The 15,874-nt window shown below is 37.5% G+C and overlaps 1 protein-coding gene across 7 annotated transcripts in view; it reads right to left on the reverse strand.

Moving 5' to 3' along the window:
* Window positions 1-15,874, reverse strand: part of BICC1 (BicC family RNA binding protein 1) — a 319,977-nt gene that overhangs the window by 26,029 nt on the left and 278,074 nt on the right. For 4 of the 7 annotated variants that reach the window (XM_054503413.2, XM_054503418.2, XM_054503420.2 and 1 more), the window contains 8 exons: window positions 15,413-15,664; window positions 11,743-11,874; window positions 8,846-9,032; window positions 6,821-6,982; window positions 6,129-6,325; window positions 5,063-5,195; window positions 4,343-4,499; window positions 2,142-2,307 (listed from right to left, as the gene is read on the reverse strand). In XM_054503413.2, coding sequence (XP_054359388.1) covers window positions 2,142-2,307; window positions 4,343-4,499; window positions 5,063-5,195; window positions 6,129-6,325; window positions 6,821-6,982; window positions 8,846-9,032; window positions 11,743-11,874; window positions 15,413-15,664 — 1,386 coding nt within the window. The remainder of the gene's footprint in view (window positions 1-2,141; window positions 2,308-4,342; window positions 4,500-5,062; window positions 5,196-6,128; window positions 6,326-6,820; window positions 6,983-8,845; window positions 9,033-11,742; window positions 11,875-15,412; window positions 15,665-15,874) is intronic. The other 3 variants (XM_054503414.2, XM_054503421.2, XM_054503417.2) reach the window with 1 other exon arrangement.

A 15,874-nucleotide genomic window follows, 5' to 3' on the forward strand; every position in this document is an offset into this window, starting at 1 on the left:
TACTGGTTAAAGAGACTATGCTCAGTTTTGTGGAAGAATACAACAACGAATCAAAAATAAGCTACAGTCTCGATGACTTGCAGTTTTTTTTTTTTTTTTTAGACAGGGTCTCGCTCTGTTGCCCAGGCTGGAGTGCAGTGGTGCAATCTCAGGTCACTGCAACCTCCACCTCTTGGGTTCAAGTGATTCTTCTATCTCAGCCTCCCAAGTAGCTGAGACTACAGGCACCCACCACCACGCTGGGCTAATTTTTGTATTTTTAGTAGTGACAGGGTTTCGTCATGTTGGCCAGGCTGGTCTTGAACTCCTGACCTCAGGTGATCTTCCCACCCTGGCTTCCCAAAGTTCTGGGATTACAGGTGTGAGCCACCGTGCCTGGCTGACTTGCAGTCTTAGGAGGGTTGGGAAAGAGAAATAACTATAAAATAAATCAGAAACTGAGATAAGCATAAAAAGAGAGCTGGGGATATAGCACTCCAAGAGCAATCAGGAGATACAGATCATTTTCAGCCAAGGAAATCAGGCCCAGTTTTCAATCTTTCTCCCTGTCAATGCTCAGTGAATATTATCATTGATTTCTTAGTGATTTTAAGAGTCAACTGTTCACTAACAACATAAATACATCTAGTTAGGCTGAAACTCATTAGGCATTAAGAACATGCTCATCCATCCTAAAAGAAAGAAACAAGAAACTGGTTCACTGCAGGTATAAATCTGATGGAAAAGGTGACAAGAACCACAAGACAAAAAACCATTAAAAGATTATAAAGGGGATTTGATATTTGTTAAATAAATTGTAATTCATATTAACTGAAAATACATCCACCAGAGAAAATGTAATAAATGACTTTTTTATTTTATTTACTTTTAATTTTTGAGACAGGGTCTTGCTGTGTCTCCCAGGCTAGAGTGCAGTGGTGCAATCTTGGCTCACAGCAACCTCTGCCTCCCAGGCTCAGGTGATCCTCCCACCTCAGCCTCCAAGTAGCTGGGACTACAGGTGCATGCCACCATGCCCTGCTAATTTTTTAGAATTATTCTGTAGAGATGGGGTTTTGCCACGTTGTCCAGGCTGGTCTCAAACTCCAGGACTCAAGCAATCCACCTGCCTCGGCCTCCGAAAGTGCTGACAACATAGGCGTGAGCCACCATGCCCGGCCTTAAATGTCTTTTTTAAACACTAACACATTATAAAGGCCATGGCTTTTATTTTTAAAAAAAATTCATCGAAAAACTTAGGAAAATGTTCCAATACAAAGGATTAAAAAAAACAGAGAAGGAGGACTAAACTGCAGATTGCACTGGAATTAAAGTAATATAGTTTAGCTCCATGAATTAATTTCTTTGACACATCTATGACAGCTTTTCTGTTTCTAGGATTTTGTGGAACGTTCTTCCTCTTTTTTGGTGGTGAAAGATAAAATAGGTAAGTCTACTCAGCAATTCTGGTCTGACATCAAATGTTTATAGGCATCTCTAAAAGCACAAAGCACAAATCCTTATCTTTCACATTGTCATCTATAATTTCTGCATTTTCATGGTCAATAGTCTATTCTGAGTAATTAGACTAATAGTTTGAAAATGGATACACAGAAAGTTCCTATTGAGGAAGTTGTTTAATTTAAAGGAAGTTGTTTTTATAATCATAAAAAATCTGTGAACCAACATAATCATCAATAATATTCATCATCTACTTTCAAAGAACACTCCACATTTGTTATTCTCATAACTATCTTTAAATGGCACCAAACACATTCATCATCTTCATTACATAGAAAATAGTATATCTATTTATCCAAGACTATGTCATGAAGCAATAATACTTAGAAGTGCAGTCCCGCAAACTCATCTAAAAATTTTTTAAGTAACACATGAATAATGTTATTTGCATAAGACAGTGACACAGACCATTCTGCACCATTTTTAATATATTTTAAAGAATTCTCACTTAAGCTAAATACTGCTTTTCATTTTTAACGTTTATAGCAAACTAACTGCTACATATATATTTAAATTTCATTTTGAATGTAGCACAGAAGGAAAACTTGATTTCTGCACTACTGCTGAACACTCACTGAATTCTCCATACCACAACCCAAACATGTGACATCTGAATGGCTTTCCTATTTTATTACCATTACCTGCATGTTGACATATGATGACCGTGGAGCAAGGTGGGCCCTTTCGGAGTTTTGCTGGGCAGCTGCTGCCCTCTCTGCAGCGCGCTCACTCCCTGGAGCCTTCTTGTCAGCCAAAGGGCTTTCGGTAGCACTCAGTTCAGGGTCTGAGAGCAACCTGTCAGTGCTGCTGTGAAATAAGAGTGTGGAATTTAACGCTCCACTATATATACAAATGTACTGAATGTTTCCTACATGCCACATTTACTATGCATGTTTATCATCATCAGCTATTTACACATAGTCTCTCATTTAATCCTCACAACAATGCTATGACACAGGTACTATTGTTATCCCCACTTTGTGGATGAGGGAAGTACACTGTCCAAGGTCATACCTCTAATGTGAATGGTAGAGATGGAATTTGAAATCGGGCACTCTGACTGTAGGGCTAAAGCTTGAAACTATTTCATGATGCACATTCAAACACAGTATATAGAGTATATATGGTATACTGCATATGATATAGGTGGAATAGATGTACAGATGAGATTTCTAATTTTTATACATCAAGGAGATATCAATGATTCATCCATGCAAAGTCTAAACAGAGATCCAGTCAATTTGAAGGCATGTAGATGATCCAATTCATGTGTATGAAATATGTATATGATGGTAACAAATAAATGTAGCAGATAAATAAGAAATATTCTTCAAAGTCTGTTGAGGGGGACAGGCAGAGCGTAAAAGTGCTTCTTACAATGAGCAGCAAATATGTGAATTACAACACATGATATGTACAGAATGCATGCACCACAAGTTCAAATCTAACTGCACCTTAGGCTCAAAATAGGGATTGCAATATCAATCAAGAACTGGTTTGTTTATTCATTCATGATTTTATTTGTTCAACTACTCAGTTGCTGTGCCAAGGGAATCTAGAGGAATTTAGAAAAGTACTTTGGGAATACAAAAAGAGGGACAATGAACTTTGCTTGACAAAAGTTGACAGAGGCTACACAAAGGACATTTGACCTGGGAACTTAAGAGCATCTGCAAGTTGTCTGGTGCCAAAGGTCAGGAGAACAGCAACTCAGAGGGAAGAGCATAAGTAAAGGAAAGGAAGCAGGCAACACAGACCATTGGTGATTTGAAGCCAGAGTGTGACAAGATTAGACCTGCTTTCGAAAGTAAATTGCTGAAGCAAAATAAAGGATAGATCAAGCTAATAAAAGACTGGAGGCAGGGAGATCTTTCTGGAGGCTGCAGCTTAAGCCAGAAGATGATGATAAGAAGGTTCGGGACATACTCAGTGATGACAAGAATAGGTATCTATTTTAAATGCTTCAATAGTTTCAAGGAAGTAAAACTGTTTCTCTAGCCTATAATAAGAACATTAATTTTGGGTATTAGCGCCACGTAAAGAAAAACACAGATAAAGGAGAACTGGACAACGGTGGGTAATAATGATTGACCAAAGAGTTTATAAAGGAAAATGGATTTTAGTAAGAATGGGAGGAAATAAAACCATGTATGCTAATCTTTGCATAAAGACACTCTAGAAGGGTATACCAGGAACTAATAAGACAGCAGAGGAAATCAGGTGGACAGAATAGATGGGAACAAAACCTTACACTGTAGAGACTGCCCAAAATACATGGAGGAAAAAAAAAAGAGTAAGGATGACACACTTTAACTGTGCTATGGTAAGGAAGAGTTATATTTAATATTTAATATAACTTATGTATTTATAACCAAAGTGATTTGGAATAAACAAAGTCATGATAATGTCAAACATTTATTAAAAGTTTGCAATTAACTACCTTGGGAAAAAAGAGAGCCACATTAAGAAAGAAATTCAAAGCCAAATGAAGGAGAATTCACAGTGGGAAAATTTCTAACAGCAAAAATCAGAGAATAAAAATGGCCCTGCTGATTACTTCAGTAAAAGCAGAAAGAATGCTACAGTTTCAGAGTAATACAGATGGTTTAGAGGACACAGATATAAATCAATTCATTAAATGGGGAAGGGACTATAGAGAAGACAGAGAAGGGTGAAAATTAGCAGATATTATTCCTCAATATTTTTTTAAAAAAAGATAAAATGAAAACACCCATGGATGAGATCAAACATGACTTGAATCAAAGAGTACTAACTATAGAGTTGAGAACAAATATATATCATTTCAAAATATCAAGGGCTCTTTTAAGATTAAAATACATACTGTAAGTGTGAGTTTTTCGTGCCTTGCAATAGTTCCACTGTCTGCCTTTTGGCACAGGAAACCTTGGAAGGACACATCATCTGTTTCAAGTCACCAGCATTCCCAGAATGGGAAGGACTTCGAGGCATGCCTACTTCAACAAAAGCATCATTACAACCTGCAGAGGAGAAGAAAAAAAAAGTGAAACACCTAAACAACATCACCTTCCAGTTGACAATTATCTGCAATGGAAACAAATCAGAACCCTACTCTATGGAGACATGATTAACCTGACAGAGACCTCTTCCATCTGCAAAGAAACACCTTAACGAGTTCAGGTTGTCACAAAAACTCAATTTGAAGAGAAGACCCGCATATATTTTAAAGATTTGGTGGGGCAGGGGGTGGGTAAAAAGGTTATAAAAAGATACTCTACTTGGGGGAACTATATATATAACATTTAGTAAGTTGATGCTTTTCTGCTACACAATTACCTTCACTCTAATTCAGGAACTTACAACGTAATGGGGAAGTGATTCTTTCTGTGGAAAGTGCTTTTCAGTTAATCTTTCACCATGCTCTTTGAAATGTTATTCAGGATGTTGTCTTTCCACATAATTGAGGTAGGATGAATCATAGCTGTTTAGCAAAACCAACTCAAAAATCACTGCATAGACTCTCTACAACCTCCTTTTTCCAAATAACAACCAAAATGAATTTCAGAAGGGTACAGTTGCCGACCTTCAGTGGGGCTTGATTTGGGAGATGTCTGCTCAGACCCACTTGTCTGGATGGATGGATCCCCGTGATTTGCACTCAGCACTTTTTCTCCAAGTGATGAAGTGGATATTGCACCGTATTTTATATTTGGAGACTAAAATAATAATAGAAAATAACGTATAAATATGGTCACAATTTTACAGAGAGTCAAATCGAGAACACAATCCCATTTATAACAGCCACAAAAAAGAAAACCACCCTGGAATACTTCTTACTAAGGAGATGAAATATATCTACAAGGAGAACTACAAAACACTGCTGAAAGAAATTGTAGGTGACACAAACAAATGGAAAAACATCCCATTCTCAGGGATCAGGAGAATCAATATATAAACTGGCCATATTGCCCAAAGTAATATACAGATTCAATGCTATTCCTATCACACTACAAACATAATTTTTCCCAGAAATAGAAGAAACTATTGTAAAACTCATATGGAACCAAACAAGAGCCCAAATAGCCAAAGCAATCTTACGCAAAAAATAATGCTAGAGGCATCATTCTACCTGACTTCAAACTATACTACGAGGCTACAGAAACCAAACAGCATGGTACTGGCATAAAAAAATAGACATATAGACCAAGGGAACAGCATAGAGAATCCAGAAATAAAGCTGCACACCTACAACCATCTGATCTTCAATAGAGTCGACAATAACAAGCAATAGGGAAAGGAATCCATGTTCAATAACTGGTGCTGGGAAAACTGGCTAGCCATATACAGAAGAATGAAAACAGACCCCTACCTTTCACCATATATAAAAATTAACTCAATATCGGTTAAATACGCAATTTCCCCATGTAACAAACCTGCATATGTGCCCCCTAAACCTAAAATAAAGTTGAAAAAAATAAATATAATTCATTTTAGGTGAAAGTTTAAACATGTTTTAACTTTACCAGGGGTTTATCTCTTACAAACAGCAGAGATCACACACACACATTCCAGCATGTTTTAACTTTAGCAGGGGTTTGTCTCTTACAAACAGTAGAGACCACACACACATTCTAGCAGAAAGCCATTACCTGTGCATGTCCATTTAAAGCAGTAGAGATTTTTTTGCCTTCGGTCTGCATACTGTTGATATGGACATCAACAGGAGTCAAGCCAGGAGGGGGAGATGGAGCCGTGTGCCCATAGGTGGGCACTCCAGACAACAAAATATTAGTTAATGTGGCTTGGGCAGTAGATGGAATCATAAGGTGTGGTATAGCAGAGAAACCTGCAACAACATTTTATGATGACAGATATTAGCAAGAAACTCAGATTCAACTATTATTTTTATTAAGAATAAAAATATCATTTTTGTTGCTGCAAGTTCAGAAAAGAATTCAATTTTGACACCTCTGTAAACAGAGGTACTATTTACTATAAAAACACAAAAGAGTGTTAAAATTGGACAACACCATAGAGAATATTTAATCCAACCCTCTCATTGTACAGATGTAAATGACTACCAGCAAGTTACTCCAACTAGAACCTAACTACCAGGTCTGCTTATCACATTTGAAGATGGTATTTCACTTGTATGAAAAACTCAAACTGCTTTGCTGTGCTTCATTTTAACCAATTTACATATCAGGGAATTTCTGTTTCAATGGAGTATGCTTTGAAACCTAATTTTGCCCTAAGAAAACTGAGCCATTCGTAAATTTTATTTAAAAAACTGGTAACACCTAAGAATACACATCTTGGAATATACTTAAATGATACTGACCTGTGGCACTTGAAGTATTAGCAAGTGGGGGTGCCCATAATGTGGGGCTGGGTGTACCAGAACTTGGACTTTGCAAAGGACTGACTGAACTATTAAGAGCATTCAAGAGTGAATTTGGGGTTGTTGAAGTGTTCAGAGATAAGGTGGTGGGTCCCAAAAGACCTGTAATAAATGAATATATAAAGTCAATTCACATAAATTTAAGATTTTAAAATAGAGATGGCACCAATATTGCCATTGGGAATGCACAATGATATAATCTGATATTTTCTAAATATAAAATATGGATGACAGATTTTCTTTCAAATATTCACATGAATTTTGCATCATACAGCTCCAACAGAGGAATCAGCTTATCCACAAAGAGTTGCTATCAGAAAATGGAAGATAGGTGTGCCCAGACCAAGATGGCAGTTAGGGTCATTGAACATCACCAGGTGCTTTGCATTCATGTCAGCTACCCAGGATGAACAAAATTCTGCTCAAGTGGAGACTCATTTTTATTCTTCTGCATAACTCATTTGTCATCTGCTTACAAACAAACCCTTTTCAAACTACTCACATGTAGCAGCGACTAGGGAATGCTTTCCTGTGGTAGGATAGATCTATTTGTCCCCGCTGCAGATAGGGTAGTCTACCAGAACAGTTCCTAAATGTATCTCAAAACATATACATGACTTCTCTGGGCTCCGTCTCAATGATGAAAATTTCCTCAGAAAAAAATACTGTTTTTTGTTGTTGTTGTTCTAAGGAGTCAATGCTTGATTTAAATAATGAAATTTTCCTTTGGGCATTTAAAATATGTTCTAGAATGAAATGTGGATTTGTATACAAGTTTCCAGGAATACATATAAAGCATAAAGTATATAACAGGATAGGTATAGCAATGAAAACATTTTAAAAATTTGGTTACTGAATCTTTGCTCACTTGTTTTCTCTCTAGTGCAGGACGAACTCGGTTCCTGCTAAGTTACCTAATTGGCACTTCCTGACTCACAGTCATTGCTATGTTATTATGACTGTGTTCAGGTCCCAGTGGAAGGAACAACTTTGGTAGATTAGAGGCCAAGATACAAAAAAATCTTTCTTTAATGATGTCTAGGCAGGGCTACTTGGAAAATCAATCATATAAGAGTATTAAATTTCTTAAAAGTTAAAAGCAAGAATAGCTATTGTAAAAAAAATTTTAAAGACTGCAAGAATAGCTATTGGAAAAAAAATTTTAAAGACTGCTGAGAGTATTCTTTTTTATCTCAAATCAACACTGAATGATCCAGGATGATTTGCTAGGAGTACTGATTAAGGAAAATAAATGCAACTGAGAAATGTGCAGGAAAGAAATAAATCTAGCAAAACTGTAATACAGCAACTAACTTCAGCCTATAAAATAGCAATCCATAGCTGAGGACATAAATATCACCATGACTATTAAACAGCTCATTCTACTTTCTTGACTAAAGCTCTGAGATGGTGATGTTTGTTCATTCTTCTATTTTCTATTCCTCACGTTAGATAGAAATACAGGTTTGGCCTCTGACTAGATTTCCTTTGTGTCTGGGTAAGGCAGGCCTAACCACTGGAGATGCAGGTTCTGCTTATTTTCACCCCCCTCCCTACCCCTCATACAGATTTGCAATTACTTTTTAAAAAGCAAACTGGATAATCTTTATCTCTAGGGACTGATGGCAATATTGCAAATGCAGGAGAGAACAAACATAAATTACAGTCAGCATGCTTACTTCAGTCTCAATGGCATTCTTAATTTAGAACAAACACAGCCACTGAAAATAAAATAGTCAGACCTTGATTATTTATGCAAACATGGGAAGAACCTGGGTAACAAATCCACAGAGACTAAGAAACCCCAAAATGGATTGACTCAGGTTGTATGGCTTTTCATCTGATCTTAGAGCCCAAAGGAAAAAAAAAATAGCCTTTAAATGTAGACCCAAATGGTAGAAAGAAAGGGAACCAGATAAGCATTTCCCCAGTGACTGAGACGCGCTGTAATAATAAATTGTATACCTAGTCCAGTGAGTCCAAGGCCTGCTGAAGCTAAGATATCCAGGCTGGGACATGCCAGGCCGGCAGGGCAGGATGCTGGGGATGGACTGGTTGCTATGGTAACCCCACTGCTTTCAAGTCCGAGGAGACATTTCCTTGCTTCATACATATTTAAGGCATTTCGCTCAACACTTTTCACAATCACAGACTATGAAAACACATAATGGGGGAAAAAAAGTGACATGCAAGTAGTCTACAATGAATGGGGGAGGGGAGGGAGGTGGAAAATGAATACGCTAATAAGAATTCCACTCAGGGGACATATCAATGCAGCTTTTAAATCATCTGCAAATTCTAACCACTTAGTGCTTAAGATTACTCCTTCTGGTAAAACCCTAAATTATTGGTTACCATTTATTGGGCATGTTCTGGGTTCCAGGAGCTGTGATAGTAGCTGCATATATGTTCCTATTCTCAGCAAAACCTTATAGGGTGGGCATCATTATTCATATTCAGTGAAGTTAAGGGACTTAGCCCAGGTCATGGCACAGCTGTGAAGAGGCAGCAAGAGGATGGGAACCTGGGTTCCCTTTTTACAGCCCCTCATCTTTACACTAAAGCTTCCCCCTTGCATCTTGTCATTACATACCAAACCAAACTTGTGACCACATGTAAACTGCATCATCATCATCACTTATGTTTGACATTTATGGTTTACTAGTTAGCTAATAGACCTTGAGGTATGACTATCCCTCATTGGTGACATATCTATGGCAAAGCTTATGGTAAAAAAAATTCTAAATAATAAATCATTTTTCTTCCTCAATGGACTCATCAAGAAAATTTGAAATGTGAACTGAAAGGGGAAAGCCCTCAATGGACCAAAAAAAAAAAATTGTGGCTGAGAAAGCAGTTAAAGCAGTAGTTAGAATGGGGGCCAGCTGGGCATAATTAAATGGCCCTGGGATGCTGCAAGGCTTTGGAGTTCTCATTTACAATCTATTTTTCCCTGACTTCTGCTCATTTCTTACTGAACTCCTGGAATTCTTCTGACCGTCCATCTTAATATGCACAAGCCCTCTAATGTCTCTCCTGTCTTTATCTTTTAGTCCTGGTATCTACAGTGACTCTGGTCAACTCAAATTAGTCACACATGAAGCTTCACAATACATAAAATTAATGTCCTGTTCCCTAACTTTAAACTCATTGTATCAAGTTCACTTAGAATCAATGTTATCTTTTCCTTTAAAGTTTTCTTTTGGAGAAGGCAAGATCATTTTTCTTCAGTTGGACAGTGATTACCACATTATTTACATATGCCAAATTATATAAAATACATATTATATATACACCATTCTATACATATAAGATTTATAGTTTCAAAATTTAAAAATGGTGTTATTATCTCGTTTCTGATTTTTGTTAAATAAATAGAACATCTCCTTTGTTTACTTTGTTCCATTTTCCTTTCTATTGCCCCAAAGGCAACTCATCATGATTTTTGTGTGCATCCTTCTAGACAATGCTTTATACTTAAAAATGTATAGACATATATATATACACACAAAAATGCTGTCGTTGAATACATACTATGATGCAATATACTTTTTTTACTCAACACCATTCTCGTGTTGACTCTTGGTGCAAAGGTGTTTTCAGAGTGTATAATCAGAAGTAGAACTACTGCAGGTAGGGGAATCAATATCTTAAAATAATGGGATGATCAGAAATCACTCTTCAAAGTGGCTGTGCTAGTTTAAACAACAATACTAATGTGAAACATTCCTCTTTCCTCATTCTTACTAGCACTTAATAAAAGATTTATTCTGAGCCAGAGACAGTGACTCACACCTGTAATCCCAGCACTTTGGGAGGCTGTGGTGGGTGGATTGCTTGAGCTCAGGAGGTTCAAGACCAGCCTGGGCAACATGGCCAAACCCCATTTCTACAAAAAGTACAAAACATTAGCCGGGTGTGGTGGCACATGCCTGTGGTTCCAGCTACTCGGGAGGCTGAGGTGGGAGAACCACCTGAGCCCAGGAAGTCGAGGCTGCAGTAAGCCACGATCACACCACTGTACTCCAGCCTGGGTGATAAAGTGAGACCCTGTCTCCAAAAAAAAAAAAAAAAAAAAGATTTATTCCATTAAATTTTTACTCTACATGTAGTTACTGAAATTTTACAACACTCTGAGGAGAGGTTCCAAGAATGCTGAACTTGAGACAGTTCAGTCCTTAAAGTATTTACAAAAAAGCACAGGCACCTCTTTAACTCTCCAGGTTGCACAGGAGATGGCATATAGTAAGTAGTCTAAACAATTTCTGAATTACATTGGGCATGTACACACACACACACACACACTCACACACAACATGTAAGTAGCCTTATCAACTCTTGGGTAACTTAGTAAAGCTTCAAGTTACCAGATTCTAAATTAAGAACAAATGTTCTTTCCTTCTCATTTAACTATGGAAAAATAATGGTTACTCTAAACGGACTGCAAAAACCAACACATATATAAAGAAAATGATGATCTATAATGAATACTGTTACAAATTTATATTAGATAACTAAATATATAATGACATATATATTATACAAGTTGAGTATCCCTTATCTGAAATGCTTGGGACCAGAAGTGTTTTAGATTTGGAGTTTTGGGGGATTTGGGAATATCTGCACTGCTTGGGCATCCCTAATATGAAAATCCAAAATCTAAAATGCTCCAATGAGCATTTCCTTTGACTGTCATATCAGTGCTCAAAAAGACTCAGCTTTTGGAGCATTACGGATTGGGGATATTCAACCAGTATAGAGTAATAGTTTCATGTATATGCAAATACATACTTCTATGCAAAATAAAACTATACAGCATATGATATGATACATAATTCTCTGGGTTCAGACTCTGAACCAACCTTGCTTGGCTGTTTGGGCTTTGGTTTAATACTGATGAAGACATCAAGCTGTTCCATCAACTGCGCAATGAATTGTGGATCTACTTCAATTTCTTCCTTCATATCAAACATCAACACAAGAGGAAGACAACCCTAGAAAATGTCACAATAGAATGTGTAGGAGGTAAAAATTTAATCATTTAAACACCTGATAATTTAACATGCCTGCAAATAATGCACTATTTTACAGATTTAAAGACTAAACTGAAGTATTAAAGCTGAATTATATAAGTTCACACAGCTTAGAGGACAGGTGTGGCATTAACGTTGAGGGGGAGAAAACTATTTTTGGATGACAAAATTATATGTCTTAAGTTTCTGTTTTTGGCTCTGGACGTTTTTTATCCACTGTGCACCTTGGAAAATTCCTTTATTCTCTAACTTCAGTTTTGTTAGTTATGCTAGAAACTAGATTCTCGAGTATATCAAGGTTACTAATCTTTGCCTTTGCTCAATGACTTCCAGTGGCAGCTTTTGATTGTATTTTGAATGAAAACTAAACATGATCGAGCATTTAAAGAGTTCCACATTTCAGCCCAGACTTGCTTGTTCAACCACAGATTTATGTCTATGTCTTCCCCTTCCTCCAGGTTAGGCCAGCCTCTCAACGATCCTTTAAGAGGATCTTGTACTTTGGTATCTTAACTCAGGGGTCCCCAACCTTTTTGGTACCACAGACCGGTTTCACAGAAGACAATTTTTTCATGGACCAGGGGAGGGGGAGGGAAGGGGGATGGTTTCAGATGATTCAAGCACATCACATTTATTTGGCACTTTATTTCTATTATTATTACATTGTAATATATAATTAAATAATTATACAACTCACCATAATGTAAAATCAGTGGGAGCCCTGAGCTTGTTTTCCTGCAACTAGACGGTCCCATCTGGAGGTGATGGGAGACAGTGACAGATCATCAGGCATTAGATTCTCCTAAGGAGCATGCAACCTAAATCTCTTGCATGCACGGTTCACAATAGGGTTCATGCCCCTATGAGAATCTTACGCCACTGCTAATCTCACAGGAGGTGGAGCTCAGGCGGTCATGTGAGTGATGGGAATCCTCTGTTAATACAGATGAAGCTTCCTTTGCTTACCTCCTGCTGTGTGGCCTAGTTCCTAACAGACCACTGACCAGTACTGGTCCAGTCCCTGTCCCGGGGATTGAGGGCCCCTGTCTTAACTCATCAAAGGCTTCTTCACCAATATAAATCCTACTTAACCTAATGCAGCTTAAACCTTTCCTCCTTCCTAGAGTAAATTGTTACTATTGTCCCTTCTTTTAACTACCTCATTTTTTAGATTTTTTTTTTTCTCTAATGCTGTACTCATAGCCTCTGATCTACTGAGTCTAGGAACAATGTAATATACTTTCTCTGATGCACAGAATTTCCAGTGTTAGCCCACTGGGTGCTGGAATTTGTAAACGGATATCAGGAGAGGTTACCATTAAGCATACTAGGATTAAAATGAATTACTAAACCTGGAACCATGGCTCATGCCTGTAATCCCAGCACTTTGGGAGGCTTAGGTGGGTGGATCACTTGAGGTCAAGGGTGCAAGATCAGCCTGGTCAACATAGTGAAACCCCATCTCTACTAAAATTAAAAAAATTAGCCGGGCATGGTGGCATGCGACTGTAATCTCGGCTACTTGGGAGGCTGAGGCATGAGAATCACTTCAACCCAGGAGGCAGAGATTGCAGTGAGCTGAGAACACACTACTACACTCCAGCCTGAGCAACAGAGTGAGACCTTGCCTAAACTAAAAAAAGAAAAAGAAATAAAATACTATGCTCCATTTCTCCTGTGGAAGAAATTGATTTTTTTTTTTTTTTAAACGGAGTCTTGCTCTGTCGCCCAGGCTGGAGTGCAGTGGCACGATCTCGGCTCACCGCAACCTCCACCTCCAGAGTTTGAGCAATTCTCCTGTCTCAGCCTCTCAAGTAGCTGGGATTACAGACCTTCACCACCACGCATGCCCGGTTAACTTTTCTGTGTATTTTTAGTAGAGACGGGGTGTCACCATATTGGCCAGGCTGGTCTTGAACTCCTGACCTTGTGATAAGCCTGCGTCGGCCTCCCAAAGTGTTGGGATTACAGGTGTAAGCCACCGCGCCCAGCCAGAAAGTGATTTTTATAAGAATAGTGCTACACAAAATGGTGACAGTATTTAAAATATGGGTTAAAGCCTTTTAATTTCTCCTTCAGTTATTTCAATGTTGTGCAATAATATGAGTCATTACTTTTGGCAGGTATGGTCAAAGTATAAATGTGCATTAATAACTGCAGAGAATATTTGAAAAATTTCACTGAACTAAAAAATAACATCTAAAGAACTTGTAAAGCAGAAAAAAATGAAGATTAATTACAACAATTCTTGGATATAAATATAAATCTGACTTATAGTACAGTATATTAAAAATAACCTGATAAAATAAGCTTGGCTAAAAAAATCATTCACAACAAATTTCTTAAAATCATGGATTACAATCTTACTGATTCCAACAAGTTCTCATCTGTCAGAGGAATGGAATCAACAATAAAAACTTAGATTTTCTGAAAGTTTCTCAAAAATAAACTCTGCAAGTTAATAACAGTAAATGTCACACCTGAGGCTTACTGATTCAAATGCCACTAAAGGTCAAGCACTGAACAAGAGAATACAATGGTGTTTTTAATACAAATATTTGTGAGCCCAGCATCATGTCCATCCATTTTGTTACTATATTATCAACCCATACACTAGGATATTTCATTTCATTTCATTTATTTCATTTTTGAAATGCAGTACAGTGGTGTCATCTGGGCTTACTGCAACCTCTACTTTCTGGGTTCAAGCGATTCTCCTTCCTCAGCCTCCTGAGTAACTGGGATTACAGGCACCTGCCACCACATTGGCTAATTTTTATATTTTTAGTAGAAACGGGGTTTCACTATGTTGGCCAGGCTGGCCTCGATTTTGACCTCAAGTGATCTACCCACCTTGGCCTCCCAAAGTGCTGGGATTACAGGCATGAGGCACCACACCTGGCCGAGGGGTTTTAAACAAATATGAGAAGGATAGAAATATTGCAATTATAAATTAGAAGTAGTAAAGTAGTATTGAATTATAACATGTAACTTTGCTTTTCTTCCTTCAATAAGTGACGCTCAAATTTGTGACTTAAATAGTACTTTTTAATTGTATCAAAGATTTATGAAATGTACAAATGTTTTGGGCTGACAAAATTTGTCTTTGATGGTGAAATTTAAATAGTATTTTTACTTTTCTGTTTAAACAGAGGACTTTTTTTTTTTTGCCAAATACAAGCTGCACGCTAATATTACAGGTCAGATGAAAACAGTCACCTTCCATCCTTGCCACAAAATGCAGTCAATTATTTCACTATAATTCTCTTCTGTGTTTAGTCTAAGTTAAAAAGAAAACACTGAAATAAAATTACATATGCAATGAAATTAAACCTGTTGAGGCACTATGAACCTTACTCTTCTAGTTTATTTCCTTTTAGCAAGTGACGAGGCTTCCAAAGTGCTTTCCTAAATATCACATTAGTACAGTGGGTGCAAAAATATGCACTGTATCCAAAGAGGTTTAAAAAAATTGTAACACTTATTTCAGTAACCTTACCATGAGATATTGCCTTGCAAGACAGACAGACTCAATGGTGCCCTGGAGGTAGACGGTGGATTTCTTTTGTGGATTACTGGGATCAGGAAAGTGGATCTGAGCACCTGTTCTCTGCATGATATGTTTGATGTTGCTCCCATTTCGACCCATCATAAAGAGATGATGTTGAGCTGCAATGTCTAGTTGTGTGCTCACAGGAATAGCTGATGCTAAGCTTCCAGCAAGATGTTCTAACAGCATGGCAGTTCCTTCCTAAGAGAAAAGGGTGGGAAAGAAATAATCCTATACATTAACTGTTCATATACAGGGAAAGATTCTATTGCATTTCTAACAGCTATGGAAAAATACAGCATATTCTGCAAACCAAAATGTAGAATGAAGGAAAATTCTGGAAATCAAATTAGTCTAATATTCTTTAAAAATGAAACTCATGTAACTTGTACATATAGGATGTGCAGAATT

The sequence above is a fragment of the Pongo pygmaeus genome, chromosome 8 (genome assembly GCF_028885625.2).
Source record: "Pongo pygmaeus isolate AG05252 chromosome 8, NHGRI_mPonPyg2-v2.0_pri, whole genome shotgun sequence".
NCBI lineage: Eukaryota > Metazoa > Chordata > Mammalia > Primates > Hominidae > Pongo > Pongo pygmaeus.